The 13,498-nt window shown below is 41.5% G+C and overlaps 2 protein-coding genes across 2 annotated transcripts; both read right to left on the minus strand.

Annotated features, from left to right (window-relative positions):
* Nucleotides 1-492: 492 nt before the first annotated feature.
* Nucleotides 493-8,827, minus strand: LOC126983314 (uncharacterized). Its single transcript, XM_050836004.1, has 11 exons — nucleotides 8,763-8,827; nucleotides 7,922-8,137; nucleotides 6,737-6,835; nucleotides 5,992-6,096; nucleotides 5,403-5,557; nucleotides 4,846-5,010; nucleotides 3,767-3,873; nucleotides 3,049-3,160; nucleotides 2,701-2,828; nucleotides 2,191-2,278; nucleotides 493-1,870 (listed from the first exon to the last, which is right to left on the minus strand). The coding sequence occupies exons 2-11, from the start codon at nucleotides 8,114-8,116 to the stop codon at nucleotides 1,726-1,728; spliced, it is 1,299 nt and encodes a 432-aa protein (XP_050691961.1). The 5' UTR covers nucleotides 8,117-8,137; nucleotides 8,763-8,827; the 3' UTR covers nucleotides 493-1,725.
* Nucleotides 8,828-9,487: 660 nt separating this feature from the next.
* Nucleotides 9,488-12,732, minus strand: LOC126983315 (39S ribosomal protein L32, mitochondrial-like). The gene is made up of 5 exons (XM_050836005.1): nucleotides 12,616-12,732; nucleotides 11,167-11,276; nucleotides 10,635-10,889; nucleotides 10,005-10,147; nucleotides 9,488-9,841 (listed from the first exon to the last, which is right to left on the minus strand). Exons 2-5 carry the CDS (start codon nucleotides 11,252-11,254, stop codon nucleotides 9,719-9,721), a joined length of 609 nt encoding a protein of 202 aa, XP_050691962.1. The 5' UTR covers nucleotides 11,255-11,276; nucleotides 12,616-12,732; the 3' UTR covers nucleotides 9,488-9,718.
* Between the last annotated feature and the right edge of the window lie 766 nt (nucleotides 12,733-13,498).

Raw genomic sequence — 13,498 nt, forward strand, 5'->3', positions numbered from 1 at the left:
CTTTCCCTTGCTATAACTCCTCTTGTTTTGTTCCTTAATTTCCTCTACTTCTCCTCTTGAATCCTCTTTTATTTTACCTTGCTCCTTCCCTTTCCTCTTTTCCCTCCCTCTCTATCTCTTTTCCCCTCTCTCTCTCTCCTATTCCCCTGCTCCTTTTCTTTCCTCTTTTCCCTTCCTCTCTGCTATCCCTTTCCCCTTTCCCCTATTCCCTTGCATCCTCTCTTCTTTTCCCTGCTCCTCTTTTCTCTCCCTGTCCTCTCTCCTCTTCCATACCACTGGCTCCCTTCCATTCTCTTTCCTCTTTCCTGTTTCTCCTGTTTCCTCTTGTATAATTTTGTTCATTTCCAGTTCTCTACTTTCTCATCAGCAACTATAATTTAATTTTGATATGGTTACAAAAAAGCTATGTATGCAGTTATAGAAGGGAAAGTTTGTGTGCCTAGACGCTATAAAAATAAAACTTAAATGAGGGGGTACTTTAAAAATATTGGAGGTTTTTCTGCATTCCAGTTTATTGATATCAAATTATTTCTGGGTCATTATTAGACATTATTAATTTTACAGGTAGTCTTAAGTTATTCCTGAACAGCTTCAAGTACTGTTATTTCCTTTAACTTTCCCTAAACAAGCATTTCTTTTTATTATTCTTTACTTTATGTGACTGACTTATTTTTCACATTCATGTCTGCATAGTTAAGGGATTCTGTTTAGGTCTGTCATCTATTTTATATTTTCCCTTGATGCCCTTTCATGAATCTAAATAATAATCGTAATAATAACAATTTACAGGTATGGCTTTCAACTCTCAACAAACACTTTTTCCTCTGTCGAGTATTTACTGCCTTAAATTCTACCTCAAAAACCTTATCTTCCTTTGTCTAGTCTTATGCACAGGTATTTCCTTCAACTCTACATCAACCCATCTCTTCTTCATCTGTCGAGTATTCATATATACTGCCTTCAATTCTACTTCAAAAACCTTATCTACCTTGGTCTACTCATGCTCTGTTATTTCCTTCAACTCTACTTCAACAAACTCCTCACCCTCTGTCTACTCATGACCAGTATTGCTTTTAACTCTACCTCAACCTCAAGCTCTTTTCACGCTTTCTACTCATGACTGGTCTTGCCGTTAACTCTAGGGGGCGCATTACTAAACATTCCATCGCCCAATTTCACATATTTGACAAGGCTTTCGTAGGAGTTTTGGGCATTTCCAGGAATAGTTCTATGACCCTGGTGGTAGTGTGACCCTTCCTCTGTACCATGAACCTAAAGAAACACTCATTTGACAAGGCTTTCATAGGAGTTTTGGGCATTTCCAGTAGTAGTTCTATGAGCCTGGTGGTAGTTTAGCCCTTCTCCTGTATGGGGAACCTAAAGAAACATTCATTTGACAAGGCTTTCATAGGACTTGTGGGCATTTCCAGGAGTAGTTCTATGACCCTGGTGGTAGTTTAGCCCTTCTCCTGTACCGTGAACCTAAAGAAACACTCATTTGACAAGGCTTTCATAGGACTTGTGGGCATTTCCAGGAGTAATTCTATGACCCTGGTGGTAGTCTGGACCTTCTCCTGTGCCATGAACCTAAAGAAACACTCATTAGAACCCGATTGATTCCCTCTTTGACCTTTAGAAATACTGATATGAGAAGCAAAAGTGTCTTATACCCGTAAAACCAACCTAACTCACCACACTCAGGGCCACCAGTCATGCCACAGAGGGTCAGGCAGCCAGGTACTTCAGCCTATAGTTCGTGGCCCACTCTGGATCCTTCGCAGTCATCTCCTCAGGCCGGCCTCCCTTGTGTTGGTAGTTCCATTCGCAGATACCTGACCCCTTGACGCCGTTCACCTTGTACTTCACCCACCTGAGGAAGAGAGGGAAAAGAATGTGACCTAACCTGACCTTGTATACTTAACCCACAAGAGGAAAAGAGATAACAGTAAAGCATGTTGATATATACTCTGCACACCTGATGGCGATAGAGAAATGAAAGAAAACAGAACAGACAGGTGGTTGGCCGGGAACACCTGACCTTGTATACTTAACCCACAGGAGGAAAAGAGATAACAGAAAAGCATGTTGATATATACTCTGCACACCTGACAGCCTTGTATCTCACACCTGATGCAGATACAGAAATTAAAGAAAAACAGAAGAGACAGGTGGTCAGGCGGGAACACTCACGTCTCCACCATGCGCGCCTCCCAGTCCCAGCCCAGGTAGTGCACAGGTGAGAGCTCCACCTCCACCTCCACCATGAACTCCTCTCCGCCTGGAAGGAAGAATGGGAAAGAAGTAAATGAGTAAAAATAAAACTGATTCAACATAAAATAATCATTACAGTAAAATTTAATTAATCTAAAGTCCATTATCAAAAAGTCCAATAAGATGATTATATGAAATTGAAAAGATGTAATTTCTATATATAAGAAAAGTATGTTGAAATGTATATGTGGCCTCCCAAACAAACTGGCAAGCAGGAATTTATACTGTCAAACTTCCTAATGCAAGAGTCAATCATTGTGTTCATTCTTTCATCCCTTTCACTGGTAAACTCTAAAAGAAACTCATCACAGACTTTCAGGATCACCTCTGTATAGAAGCAGCACAATGTAGGCCCTTTTTATAACTTCATTTTACCCGTTCCCTGCCTCCTGTGCCCTGCTATCTAGACTGACAAGCCGTGTGACTGACCAGCGGTGAACATGAAGGCATAGTCCGTGGGTGGCGTTCCTCTCTCCCCGTGCTGCTTCAGGTCCAAATCCACATGTGACACTGCCTCGCCCTGGCCTCCTGCCGTGTACCAGTTCCCAAGCATCAGTCTGTGGAGGAACAATGTGGGGTTATCATGAGGTCAGCTTGTTCTGTCTTCCTCCGGTTCCCAGCATCAGTTTGAGGGAGGAACAATCTGGAGTTATCATGAGTTCAACTTGTTCTTAATGAGGGTTCTTGATTTGTCTCCTGACGCTGCAAAAAAGAGTGAAGGAAAAGTAAGGGAATAGTAAAGGAAAGAAAGGGGTGTTGTGCTGCATGTCTGTTTACCTGGAGCATGTGGAGGGCTGGCACACCACGCCCACCACACCCTTGCAGCCGTTCTCCAGGAAGATGTGGTGGAACACGTAACGATGCATCAGCCGCCACTCACGCATCTTGCCTGAAAAAAAATAATAATAAATGAATTAAATAAAACTATACAATCGCCACAAACACCACCCGAAATTGACCTCTCTTTTGGCCACTCCTTTATTTTTTATTTTTTTTAGGAGCAGCGTTTAGTGAGCTTTTTTTCTACACTTTTTTCCTTGTTGTTGTTGTCCTTGAGCTGTTTCCTTTCCCATAAAAAAGAAAAGGAAAAAAAGGTATATTTCTTGGGCATAATGAGGGTTAATGTTATGACTTAAAAGGCACGAAGTTACCATATAAGGAGGCTGGTTGCTATTTAGGTGAGGTTACGTTAGGGCTAAGTTACCATATAAGGAGGCTAGTTGCTATTTAGGTGAGGTTACATTATTTGGTAGGCAATGTTAAGGTAGTAGAATCTAAAGCAGGAGTATATTGTTTGTTTTTCCTATTCAACAAGTGCTTAATCCCTTTACTTTTAAATTCTCCTCTACCATATACTTTCCTATCAGCAGATACCAACAGAAACATGAGGTGTATTAATGCTATTCTAATATACCAAGCAAACTATCCCTGAGCAGCAAACTTGGCGACAAACTGTGCGGATACTTTATGTTCTGGACTGCCCTGAATGACTCACTGTAGGAATGATCTCTGAAAGCTGGCAGGCGAATGTTCTGAGGCCTCCCGTTGATCTTGACAGAGCCTTGGAGGAAGCCCATCTGCTCATAGTGGGTCTGGTGGTGGCTGTGGAGGGTAACGGTTTATGTCAACTAAGGTATTTATATCAACATTGCATTTTCTTTAAGGTTTGTAGGATTTATATTTACATTGATATTCAGACCACACAACCCCTGGGAAAGTAAAGAGATTCAACAAAGACGAAGAAGAAGATGATGAAGAAGAAGAAGAAGAAGAAGAAGGAGGAAGAGGAGAAGAAGAAGAAAAACAGACCACACAAACCCTATGGTCCAAATACGTTATCTGTCCCTCAACCTAAATTAAATTCCCTAAACCCAAGTGAAATTACATCATATCTAATGGCCAAGAAGATGGAGAAATAGATTGAATTAAGAACAGTGGAGATAAGGGAAAATTACATGCCTACAATAGACTAAAGAAAACATAAGTGAGATATAACAGAGATATAGAAAGAACAGATAAAGACTTGAGAGACCTGAACGAGGATACTTGTCGACACATGCCTGCACCTTTGACCCCGTGACTGCAAATTTCCTACAAGAAGACATCATTTACACTTTCCATTTTTACGTTCCATTTCAATTTCTTCCCTCCACTTCTTCTCTCCTTCCATGTACATTTTTTTCTCCTTCCTTTTCTATCACCAAGCTACAGGAACGGAACAAAAAGTAGCTGCTACAATTCAATGAAAAAAAATGTAAAGTCCTGCATCTTGGGAGGGGATATCCAGCATACCAATACCACATGGGAAACACTCCACTATCCACCACAGAGGCAAAGAAAGACCTGGAAGTATTATATGTTACAGGATTTGCTAATACTTACACTCAAAGTTGACGAGGATAGCTGTTACACTTAATAAATTGAAACTATTAACTCTGATAGTAACTTTAAGGGTAAGAGTTAATAGCTTGTGAGGATACGGGACCAGGTTACTAGTGAAAGCCAAATCCGTGCCAGTCGCAACAGACGGGTTAAATTTAAAGTTTGTATGTGGCACAGCGTTGATGCACTCACTCCTTCAGCTGCTGGAAGTACTCTCGGCTCCAGGTTTCTCGCGCAAAGGCCTTAGCCATGGCCATCATGTCCATGTCAGTGTCGTAGTCAAAATGAGGCAGCTCGGAGGTCCACATGAGGTCAATTTCTACGTCTCGTTCCTTATCGTCTGGCTTGTTGTACAGCCTGAAACAATGTGTGTCTCAGGTGATCGAAAACCACCTGATTTTTTTTTTTTTTTTACGGCAAAGGAAACGGCTCAAGGGCAAAAGTTAAGAAGGTGAGGAGCGGTGAGTAGCGGGCTTTTTTTTTTTTGTACTCTTTTTGTTGCCCTTGAGCCATGTCCCCTGATGTAAAAAATAAAAAATAAATAAATAAAAAGAGGGAAACAATAATGAAAAACAGCCTGCTAATCACTGCTCCTAAAATTGTTGTTTCTGTGCTGATTCTATTTTGGACAATCATAGCAATTCTGAGATATTTAATTTCTAACATTTTATGAAAAAACAAACTGTCTCAAATTAATGAAAAAAATATATCCTCATGGCAAGAATCTATTGATGTCATCCCCTTCACACCTTAGTTTCCCCGAGTACTGAAGGTTCCAGGACTTCATGGGGATGAGAGGAGTGATGCTGAGTCCTCCAGCAGAAAAAATGTTCTCCTCGTCCTCCGCTCTGAAGGTCACCGTGTCGGGGTGTGAGGCCGGCACAAGCAGTCCTGTGTTGGGCACCTGTGGTCCACACCCCCACAGTCCATGCAAGGGAGAAAAATCACAAGTACATCAATTGGGGTCAATGCTCAGGCTGTGACCCTGACCTCTAGCTTTAATTTGTTTCTGGCTGACTGACTGCTAGCTGAGGGCAGGGACGTAGAACTCTTGAAAAGATAAATTCCCTGGCCACTCACAGGGAGAGAAGCATTAACATAAAGGAGGAAGAGAGAAACAGCTCAGGGAAGCTGAAGACACTGCACTCCTATGCTAGAGAGACCAGCCTCTCTACCCTACAGGAGCTAGAACACATTTAATTTGCATATACAATACCTAAACAATATCTTTATCATAGATAATATAATTTATTGAACCTAATGTCTGGCTTCAAAGGCTGGTCAGCTACAAAGATGACTTACTCTATTGTTCAATGTGAATGCTTACTCTCTACACACCTTGAGGTAGACAACCACTGAGGTGAGCCTGTTTGGGCGCCGCTCCATGGCCAGGATGACGCCCCATTCTTTCGCAGCACCAGAGAAAAACACGGCATTAATGGCCTGTGAGGGGGAAAGAGAGGAACAAGATGAGCAGACTCCTTGAATGGTGGGCATGTAGTTAGGGCTGCCTCAGTGAGCAATCTCTCCTCAACTTTTAAATGTGTCCTTGTTAGCTGAGGGGTTTTGCTGCAGTACAATGTTTACAATGATGATAATAGTGTTGGTGCTGCTGCTATTGAAGCTAATAATTATGCTGATAATAATGTACACTATCCAAGACAAAAAAGTGGTTCCAATCAAATACAGTCCAGAAAGAAAAGAAAAATATGTGATTCTAGGCGATGGTGATGCTGATTAAGGTGGTGAGCTAACTTTTTAACCCCTTGAGTGTGGATTTCCTACAAGAAGACATCACCAAGCAACAGGAATGGAACAAAAAGTGGCTGCTACAATTCAGTGATGAAAAATGTATAGTCCTGCACCTTGGGAGGGGATATCCAGCATACCAATACCACATGGGAAACACTTCAGTATCCACCACAGAGGCAGAGAAGGACCTGGGACTACATGTTACCAGGCTATCAATGAAAGCCAAATCCATACCAAACACAGCGGACGGGTTAAGGCGTAGAGGAGAACAAACTAAATACCTACAGAATGGTAAGTGAAAATAAATCATGAACACATTTAGCGCCTGTACCTTGGGGCTTGGGTGCAGGGTCTGAGGACACTCCATCAACTCCTCCTTGTTGTGCGACTTGGCCCCATAGCCGGCAGACTCCTCTGACCCGGCCGTCCTCTGTGGGGTAGTTTATAATGAAAGAAGAAAAACAAGAAAATAAGGAAAAAAAAGTACAGAAATATAACTCACCTTAAGAAGGCAGTATAAAATGAGGACTTTGAGAGGGTAGAAGAAGGAGGGGCAGGCAAAGCATTGAGTTAGCTTGTTAGAGTATAGTGAAATGAGAAGAAAAAAATGAATAAAATGATACAACAACATGACTCACCTTTCTAAACTTGACAAGGCAGTAGAAGACGAGGACTTTGAGGGTGTAGAAGAAGGAGGAGGGGCAGGCAAAGCATTGAGTTAGCTTGTTAGAGTATAGTGAAATGAGAAGAGAAAATGAAGAAAATGATACAGGAACATGACTCACCTTTCTAAACTTGACAAGGCAGTAGAAGACGATGACTTTGAGAGGGTAGAAGAAGGAGGAGGGGCAGGCAAAGCATTGAGTTAGCTTGTTAGAGTATAGTGAAATGAGAAGAGAAAATGAAGAAAATGATACAGGAACATGACTCACCTTTCTAAACTTGACAAGGCAGTAGAAGACGAGGACTTTGAGAGGGTAGAAGAAGGAGGAGGGGCAGGCAAAGCATTGAGTTAGCTTGTTAGAGTATAGTGAAATGAGAAGAAAATGAAGAAAATGATACAGGAACATGACTCACCTTTCTAAACTTGACAAGGCAGTAGAAGACGAGGACTTTGAGAGGGTAGAAGAAGGAGGAGGGGCAGGCATAGCATTGAGTTAGCTTGTTAGAGTATAGTGAAATGAGAAGAAAAAAATGAATAAAATGATACAACAACATGACTCACCTTTCTAAACTTGACAAGGCAGTAGAAGACGAGGACTTTGAGAGGGTAGAAGAAGGAGGGGCAGGCAAAGCATTGAGTTAGCTTGTTAGAGTATAGTGAAATGAGAAGAGAAAATGAAGAAAATGATACAGGAATATGACTCACCTTTCTAAACTTGACAAGGCAGTAGAAGACGATGACTTTGAGAGGGTAGAAGAAGGAGGAGGGGCAGGCAAAGCATTGAGTTAGCTTGTTAGATTATAGTAAAATGAGAAGAGAAAATGAAGAAAATAATACAGGAACATGACTCACCTTTCTAAACTTGACAAGGCAGTAGAAGACGATGACTTTGAGGGGGTAGAAGAAGGAGGGGCGGGCATAGGGATGTGTGGCATTGACAGGTGGTGGGGAGGGCTGCAGCATCCACCAGGCCCCCCAGCCCCCCAGCACACAGGCCAGCACAGCCCCCACCAGCCACGTCAGCCAGGACAGAACCAGGATCACCATGTTTGTTGTTGAGTCTCCATTCTGCGCGTCATGGTGACAAGTATACAACTGACATTATATAAACTTGAAAGTGTAAATTCATGAAAAGAGCAAGATGTGAGAAGTTAGGGATATAAAAAGGGGTTAATTGAACACTTACTTGGGTTAATGTGTTTTTTTAAATGCCTCTGATTTTAAACATACCTAAAGGCAGGCTTGTGTATTTTTTTTAATGGAAAAGGAGGCAGCTCAAGGCCAGAAATAAATGCCTATGATTTTAAACATACATAAAGGCAGGCTTAGGTATTTTTTTTAATGGAAAAGGAGGCAGCTCAAGGGCAGAAAAAAATATAATAGATTAAAGAATTGAGAGAAAATGCAAAAGCCTACGACGTGCTTTTTACTGTGGCTATTTTGGACTATTTTGGAAGCTAGTTGGCTATTTTTGTTGTCACTTTCCACCCCTCCACACGGCCCCTTTTATGAAATATTGCAATGATAATATCTCATTTCACAACTATAAGCCAAAAAATATTCAGAGCCATTACTTAATTAGTGTCAAAAAATATCTATTTAGAATACCCTTCTGAATCTACGAGTATTCTCAGATATATATTTAACATTCAAAAGGTGCTGTGATCAGCCTCCAGTGAGCTGTGTCTCTTACCCTCACCAGAAGGAGCTGTGTCCCGCCGGCCCTCCACACAGCCTCCACCTCACCGCTGATAACACTGATAACGTGACATGAAGCTAAAGCATTCGGTCAAGGTCGGATACTGACTGAATTATTCACTTATATTCTAGATTCACTTGCGATACTTATATAATGCAATGACTATTACTAATGCTTGTAAAGACATACACATAACATGACCTGAAAGATGATACAGATGTTTGTTAAAAGAAAAGGGCAAAGGTTGTCCCGGCAACTTATCTGAAAGAGAAATCTTCCTTATCTTCTGTGTCAACAGGTAAATCTAATCTCATACGTCCAATCTTCTAGGGAGACAAGTGACCAAGGGATGCTTATCAAAGTGATTTTCTCATCATGTCACTGACCATAATCATTTTTTGTATTACTACAAATTAAAGTATCTCAAGAAGAAAAATGGTCTTGAATATAGAATAAAACATGAAATTTTTGTAAAGAATTCCAATATATTACCATGTTTGCTTACCTTGTTATTTTACAGCTCTGTACTGACAAGCCAAACACCCAGCGGAGGCTTCACAAATAGATGACAGGGTTGTGCAGGGGTGCAGGACACCTCCTCCTCTTCTCTCCCTTCTTCATTTTTTTCCTACTAACTCTTCACTTTTTTCTGTCTTTTCCTCCTGCTCCTCCTCCTTCTAATAACTATACAATATTGGGATATACAAATTTAATTTAAATAATTTTCTAGATTTTAATAAACAATCTTGAACCATAAATAAAAAACACTGAATGGCTTAATATATAACAATGCTGTACATTTACCTGACATATATACATACTGCCATACACAATCTTCTTGTAGGCATATAAAACCTAATTGAAATAAATTGCATGAACAGTTCATCAGTCCTCTCTGCTACTTTCTTGTGATGGATCAGCTGAGTTCAGTGACACACACGGCACACTCCTCAGGCCAGGTTGGTTGGCTTGGCCACGGTGGTGTCTGAGGAGGTGGTCACATTAGACTTCGTGGTCAGCCTGCGGGAGAACCACCTTGGACGTTCGTGGGGGACCTCAAAGATTCGCTTCCCCTGAAAATGAGAAAATGTGTCACCCAAGAACTTCCTTCCTTCTTTCTATGTAGCCTCAGCAATGAAGGGAACTTTCAGTGGATTTCTTGCACACTTTTGTTGCATGTCTGCCCTGGGGCTGCTGAGTCAGATTCCAAACAAGTCTCATTGACCAGTGACTCACCTCAAAGAAGCCATCCTTACTGTTGACCTTCTCTCCTGCAAACACTGGCATGGCCTCGTGTTCTATTGGATTCATGCCCTGCATGGAGTTCATAGCTTCCTGCATTGCTGTTGTGATCTGCTTATTTTTCTCATAACAGTTAGCTGGTGAGAAAATAAAAGCTGCATTAAATACAGACTTTCAAAACATGTAGTTTACAGCCTAGGCTATACAGACATGGAGACACTATGAGTGATAGTTGTTCTGGTGTTTTAGCAATATTACAACATATCAGTCAAATAACATGTTTTATGATGCCAGTAAATGTAGGCAAGAGTAAGGTAATGGTACTTGAGAGGGAGACAGAGCAGACTATTATTTTTTTAAACCATGCAGAGGCAGGGTAGAGACTATGACAGAGTGTGAGATCTGGTTGGAAGAGAGAGGCTGGAGGATGTGATTGAGTTGGAGTAATAAGGTAGTGTCTGATGCAAGCATGGAGCATGGAGGGAGAAAACAGTGAAGAGTGGACCTCACTTCAGGCAATTTTTTCAGAAGTGTTTTATATGAGTACTACTTAGAAGGGTTTAGACAATTGGTGAACAGGCCATTCAGGTGTTTCAGAACCATGCAACAAGACAAGTGACCTACGACATAGACGGCCTGGCTCGTGGACGTGGCCACACTCGTCACAGGTCAGCAGCTTGCGCAGTGGCAGTATTTTTTTGTGGAAATTTTCAGAGCCAAATTTTCTGGTGAGCCTTCTCTCTCGACTCCTCCTGCTCTTGGGGACGCCCCACAGAAACCCATCCCCAACCAGATCTTGGAGAGGGTTCCTGGGCAGACATTCACCTTCAGTGTGGGTTGTGTCCGGGGAACCAGCAATGGCCATCATGGGGTGAGGGCCTGTAATGGCAAGGATGAAGTGAGTTACTTTAACAAAGTATACAGTAACAGTTTTGATACAGTAGTAGCATATGAGGCCTCCTAATGAGGGTTTTACATATACCAAGACAGGAGAGGGAAAAGCAAAGTCTGATTTCAGCATAACATTTTCTTAATGGGAGCAGCACACTGCAAACATATATTTCTTTACCACTAGAATAATTACTGATGGGAATGATGCACTTGGGTTAACTATCCTATCTAGAGCTCTCTGAAATGCTCTCTCCCTCTATCTTACCTTTAGGAAAGAGAGAAAGTATCATTCTATCCAGCACATCTCTGAGGACCCGTATCTCTGCTTCAGCACGCACCAGTAGCCTTGCCATGATCCCAAAACACTTGAATGACCTGGAAAGAGAACTGGGAAGGGTTATAAGGCCACATGGTACTCCTCTAAACATATCTCGTCTTTTTCCCTACAACAAATTTAATCTTATTATCATTAGGTATGTCATTAACTTTGCAGAGTAACCTACCCCATCAAATATGTAACTTAACACCACAGAGTAATGTAAATTATGCAAATGAACAGCAAACACATCAAAACTCACCAGAAATAAAAGCTTTGTGCTCGCAATACGCAGGTGTGGAAAAATAACAAGTGCCTCCTCACAAAGCTGCAGACATCCAAGCCACTGAATCCACCCAGTGTAATTTCACAAGACAAATCAGAGGCATGAAAGATCTGGACTAATGGAGCAGGCTAAAAGCATTAAATACCTACATGCAGCAAAGGAGGAGGGAGAGATACATGGCCATCTACACCAGGAAAATACTGGAAGAAACTGTTGTAATGCCGGAATTAAGTAAGGACGGATATGTGTGTAGAAGTCCAAAAAGTAGGTTTAAGTAATTATAAGAATATGTATAAGTTGCCGGCGGAACCGTTATCGCCTGGGTTTCAACCTTTTCCCCGTGCGGAGATAAAGTTGAAACCCAGGCGATAACGGTTCCGGCGGCAACTTACACGTATAATTACCTACTTAAACCTACTTTTAGGGACTCCTACTCACGTATTTCTGTCCTTACTTAATTATGGCATTACACTGTGCCAACCCGTCATCATCCGCTATAGAGGTTTACCACAACAACAAACAAACACTCCCCAGCCAAGGATCCCACAGAGCCACAACACAGGTATCCAACAGCTTCAGCATCCAGGGCCCAAGAATATTCGGACAATTTACAGTTTCACCCAACCAACGATTTTCTTACGTGGTAATTATTTTTCTGGTCATAGATGTGGTGAATTACACGATTTTGTACCTCATTTCCGTCGCAAATGTCTACTTTTCGAGTTATGCCTCTTTTCAAGTTATGCCTATCCCCTTCCCTAAGCGATCTTGGGGACCTGCGGGAACACGGGGGTTTTGGGTGGGGGAGCATGAAATCGACTAATATGCATTTCAAATGAGGTCGAGAAATCATGAGAATCACATTAGAACACTGAATATTCAATTGCCTCCCGAAAGAGATCCGGAACCTCACAAACAACAACAACAAGTAATCAAGCATATAAACTAAAGCAAACCAAAGCCCTCACACACGCATGGAGAAGGCGGGAGCAACAACACGGTGGCCAGGGAACTATGACGGACCTTTATCTGCCGCCACAGTGCGGTTCAAATATACTCCCCAGGAACTGTATTGTGGAGGAGATTATATGGTGAAAGTACAGTGTGTTTACCTGAGGGCGTGAGGTGAGGTGCTGAGGGACACGCGGGGCGCCGGGGATGAACGGCTCGGGTGTTTGTTTACTTGATCTTGCTCTTGCTGTACATGTGCCCCGTTGGAAAGTCTTAATATCGGCACAACCTGTAAAAATAAAACAAAATAACCAGTATCCATTACAAATCATCCTATTCCCTGTTTCTTACACACCACATCTTTTCCAGAAAACTCTTTATTGGCTCCTATAATTCTCTCAGTTGCTTCAGCACAGGTTTGGTCTCTCTCTCTCTCTCTCTCTCTCTCTCTCTCTCTCTCTCTCTCTCTCTCTCTCTCTCTCTCTCTCTCTCTCTCTATATAAACGAAGAGAGAGAGAGAGAGAGAGAATGGTTGACCAATCAGTTATTCATTCATTCATTCTATCTATTTATATCTATCTATCTATCTATCTATCTATACCTCTCTATCTATCTATCTATCTATCTATCTATCTATCTATTTATCTATATCTTTCTATCGATTCATCTCTCCAACTGTCTATCTATCTATCCATCTATATACATCTTTGTTTATCTAACTATACAATCTCTCTCTCTCTCTCTCTCTCTCTCTCTCTCTCTCTCTCTCTCTCTTCCTTATCATCATTATTATCTCTATTTTCTTTATCTTTCTTCCGTTTTCTTCTTAATGTTATTGTAATATTAAGTCTCTCTCTCTCTCTCTCTCTCTCTCTGTATGTATGTACCGTATGTATCTATCTATATCTATCTACTTATGAATCTATCTATCTAACTCTCTATCCGTTCGGAGAAAAGGAGGAAATAGAACGAAAACCTTAAGAAACCTAAATATAAAGGAACAAGAACACATCCGGGCCGAGAGGTAGAGATGAACACATATGG

Source organism: Eriocheir sinensis, chromosome 53 (assembly GCF_024679095.1).
Source record: "Eriocheir sinensis breed Jianghai 21 chromosome 53, ASM2467909v1, whole genome shotgun sequence".
In the NCBI taxonomy this organism is placed as follows: domain Eukaryota; kingdom Metazoa; phylum Arthropoda; class Malacostraca; order Decapoda; family Varunidae; genus Eriocheir; species Eriocheir sinensis.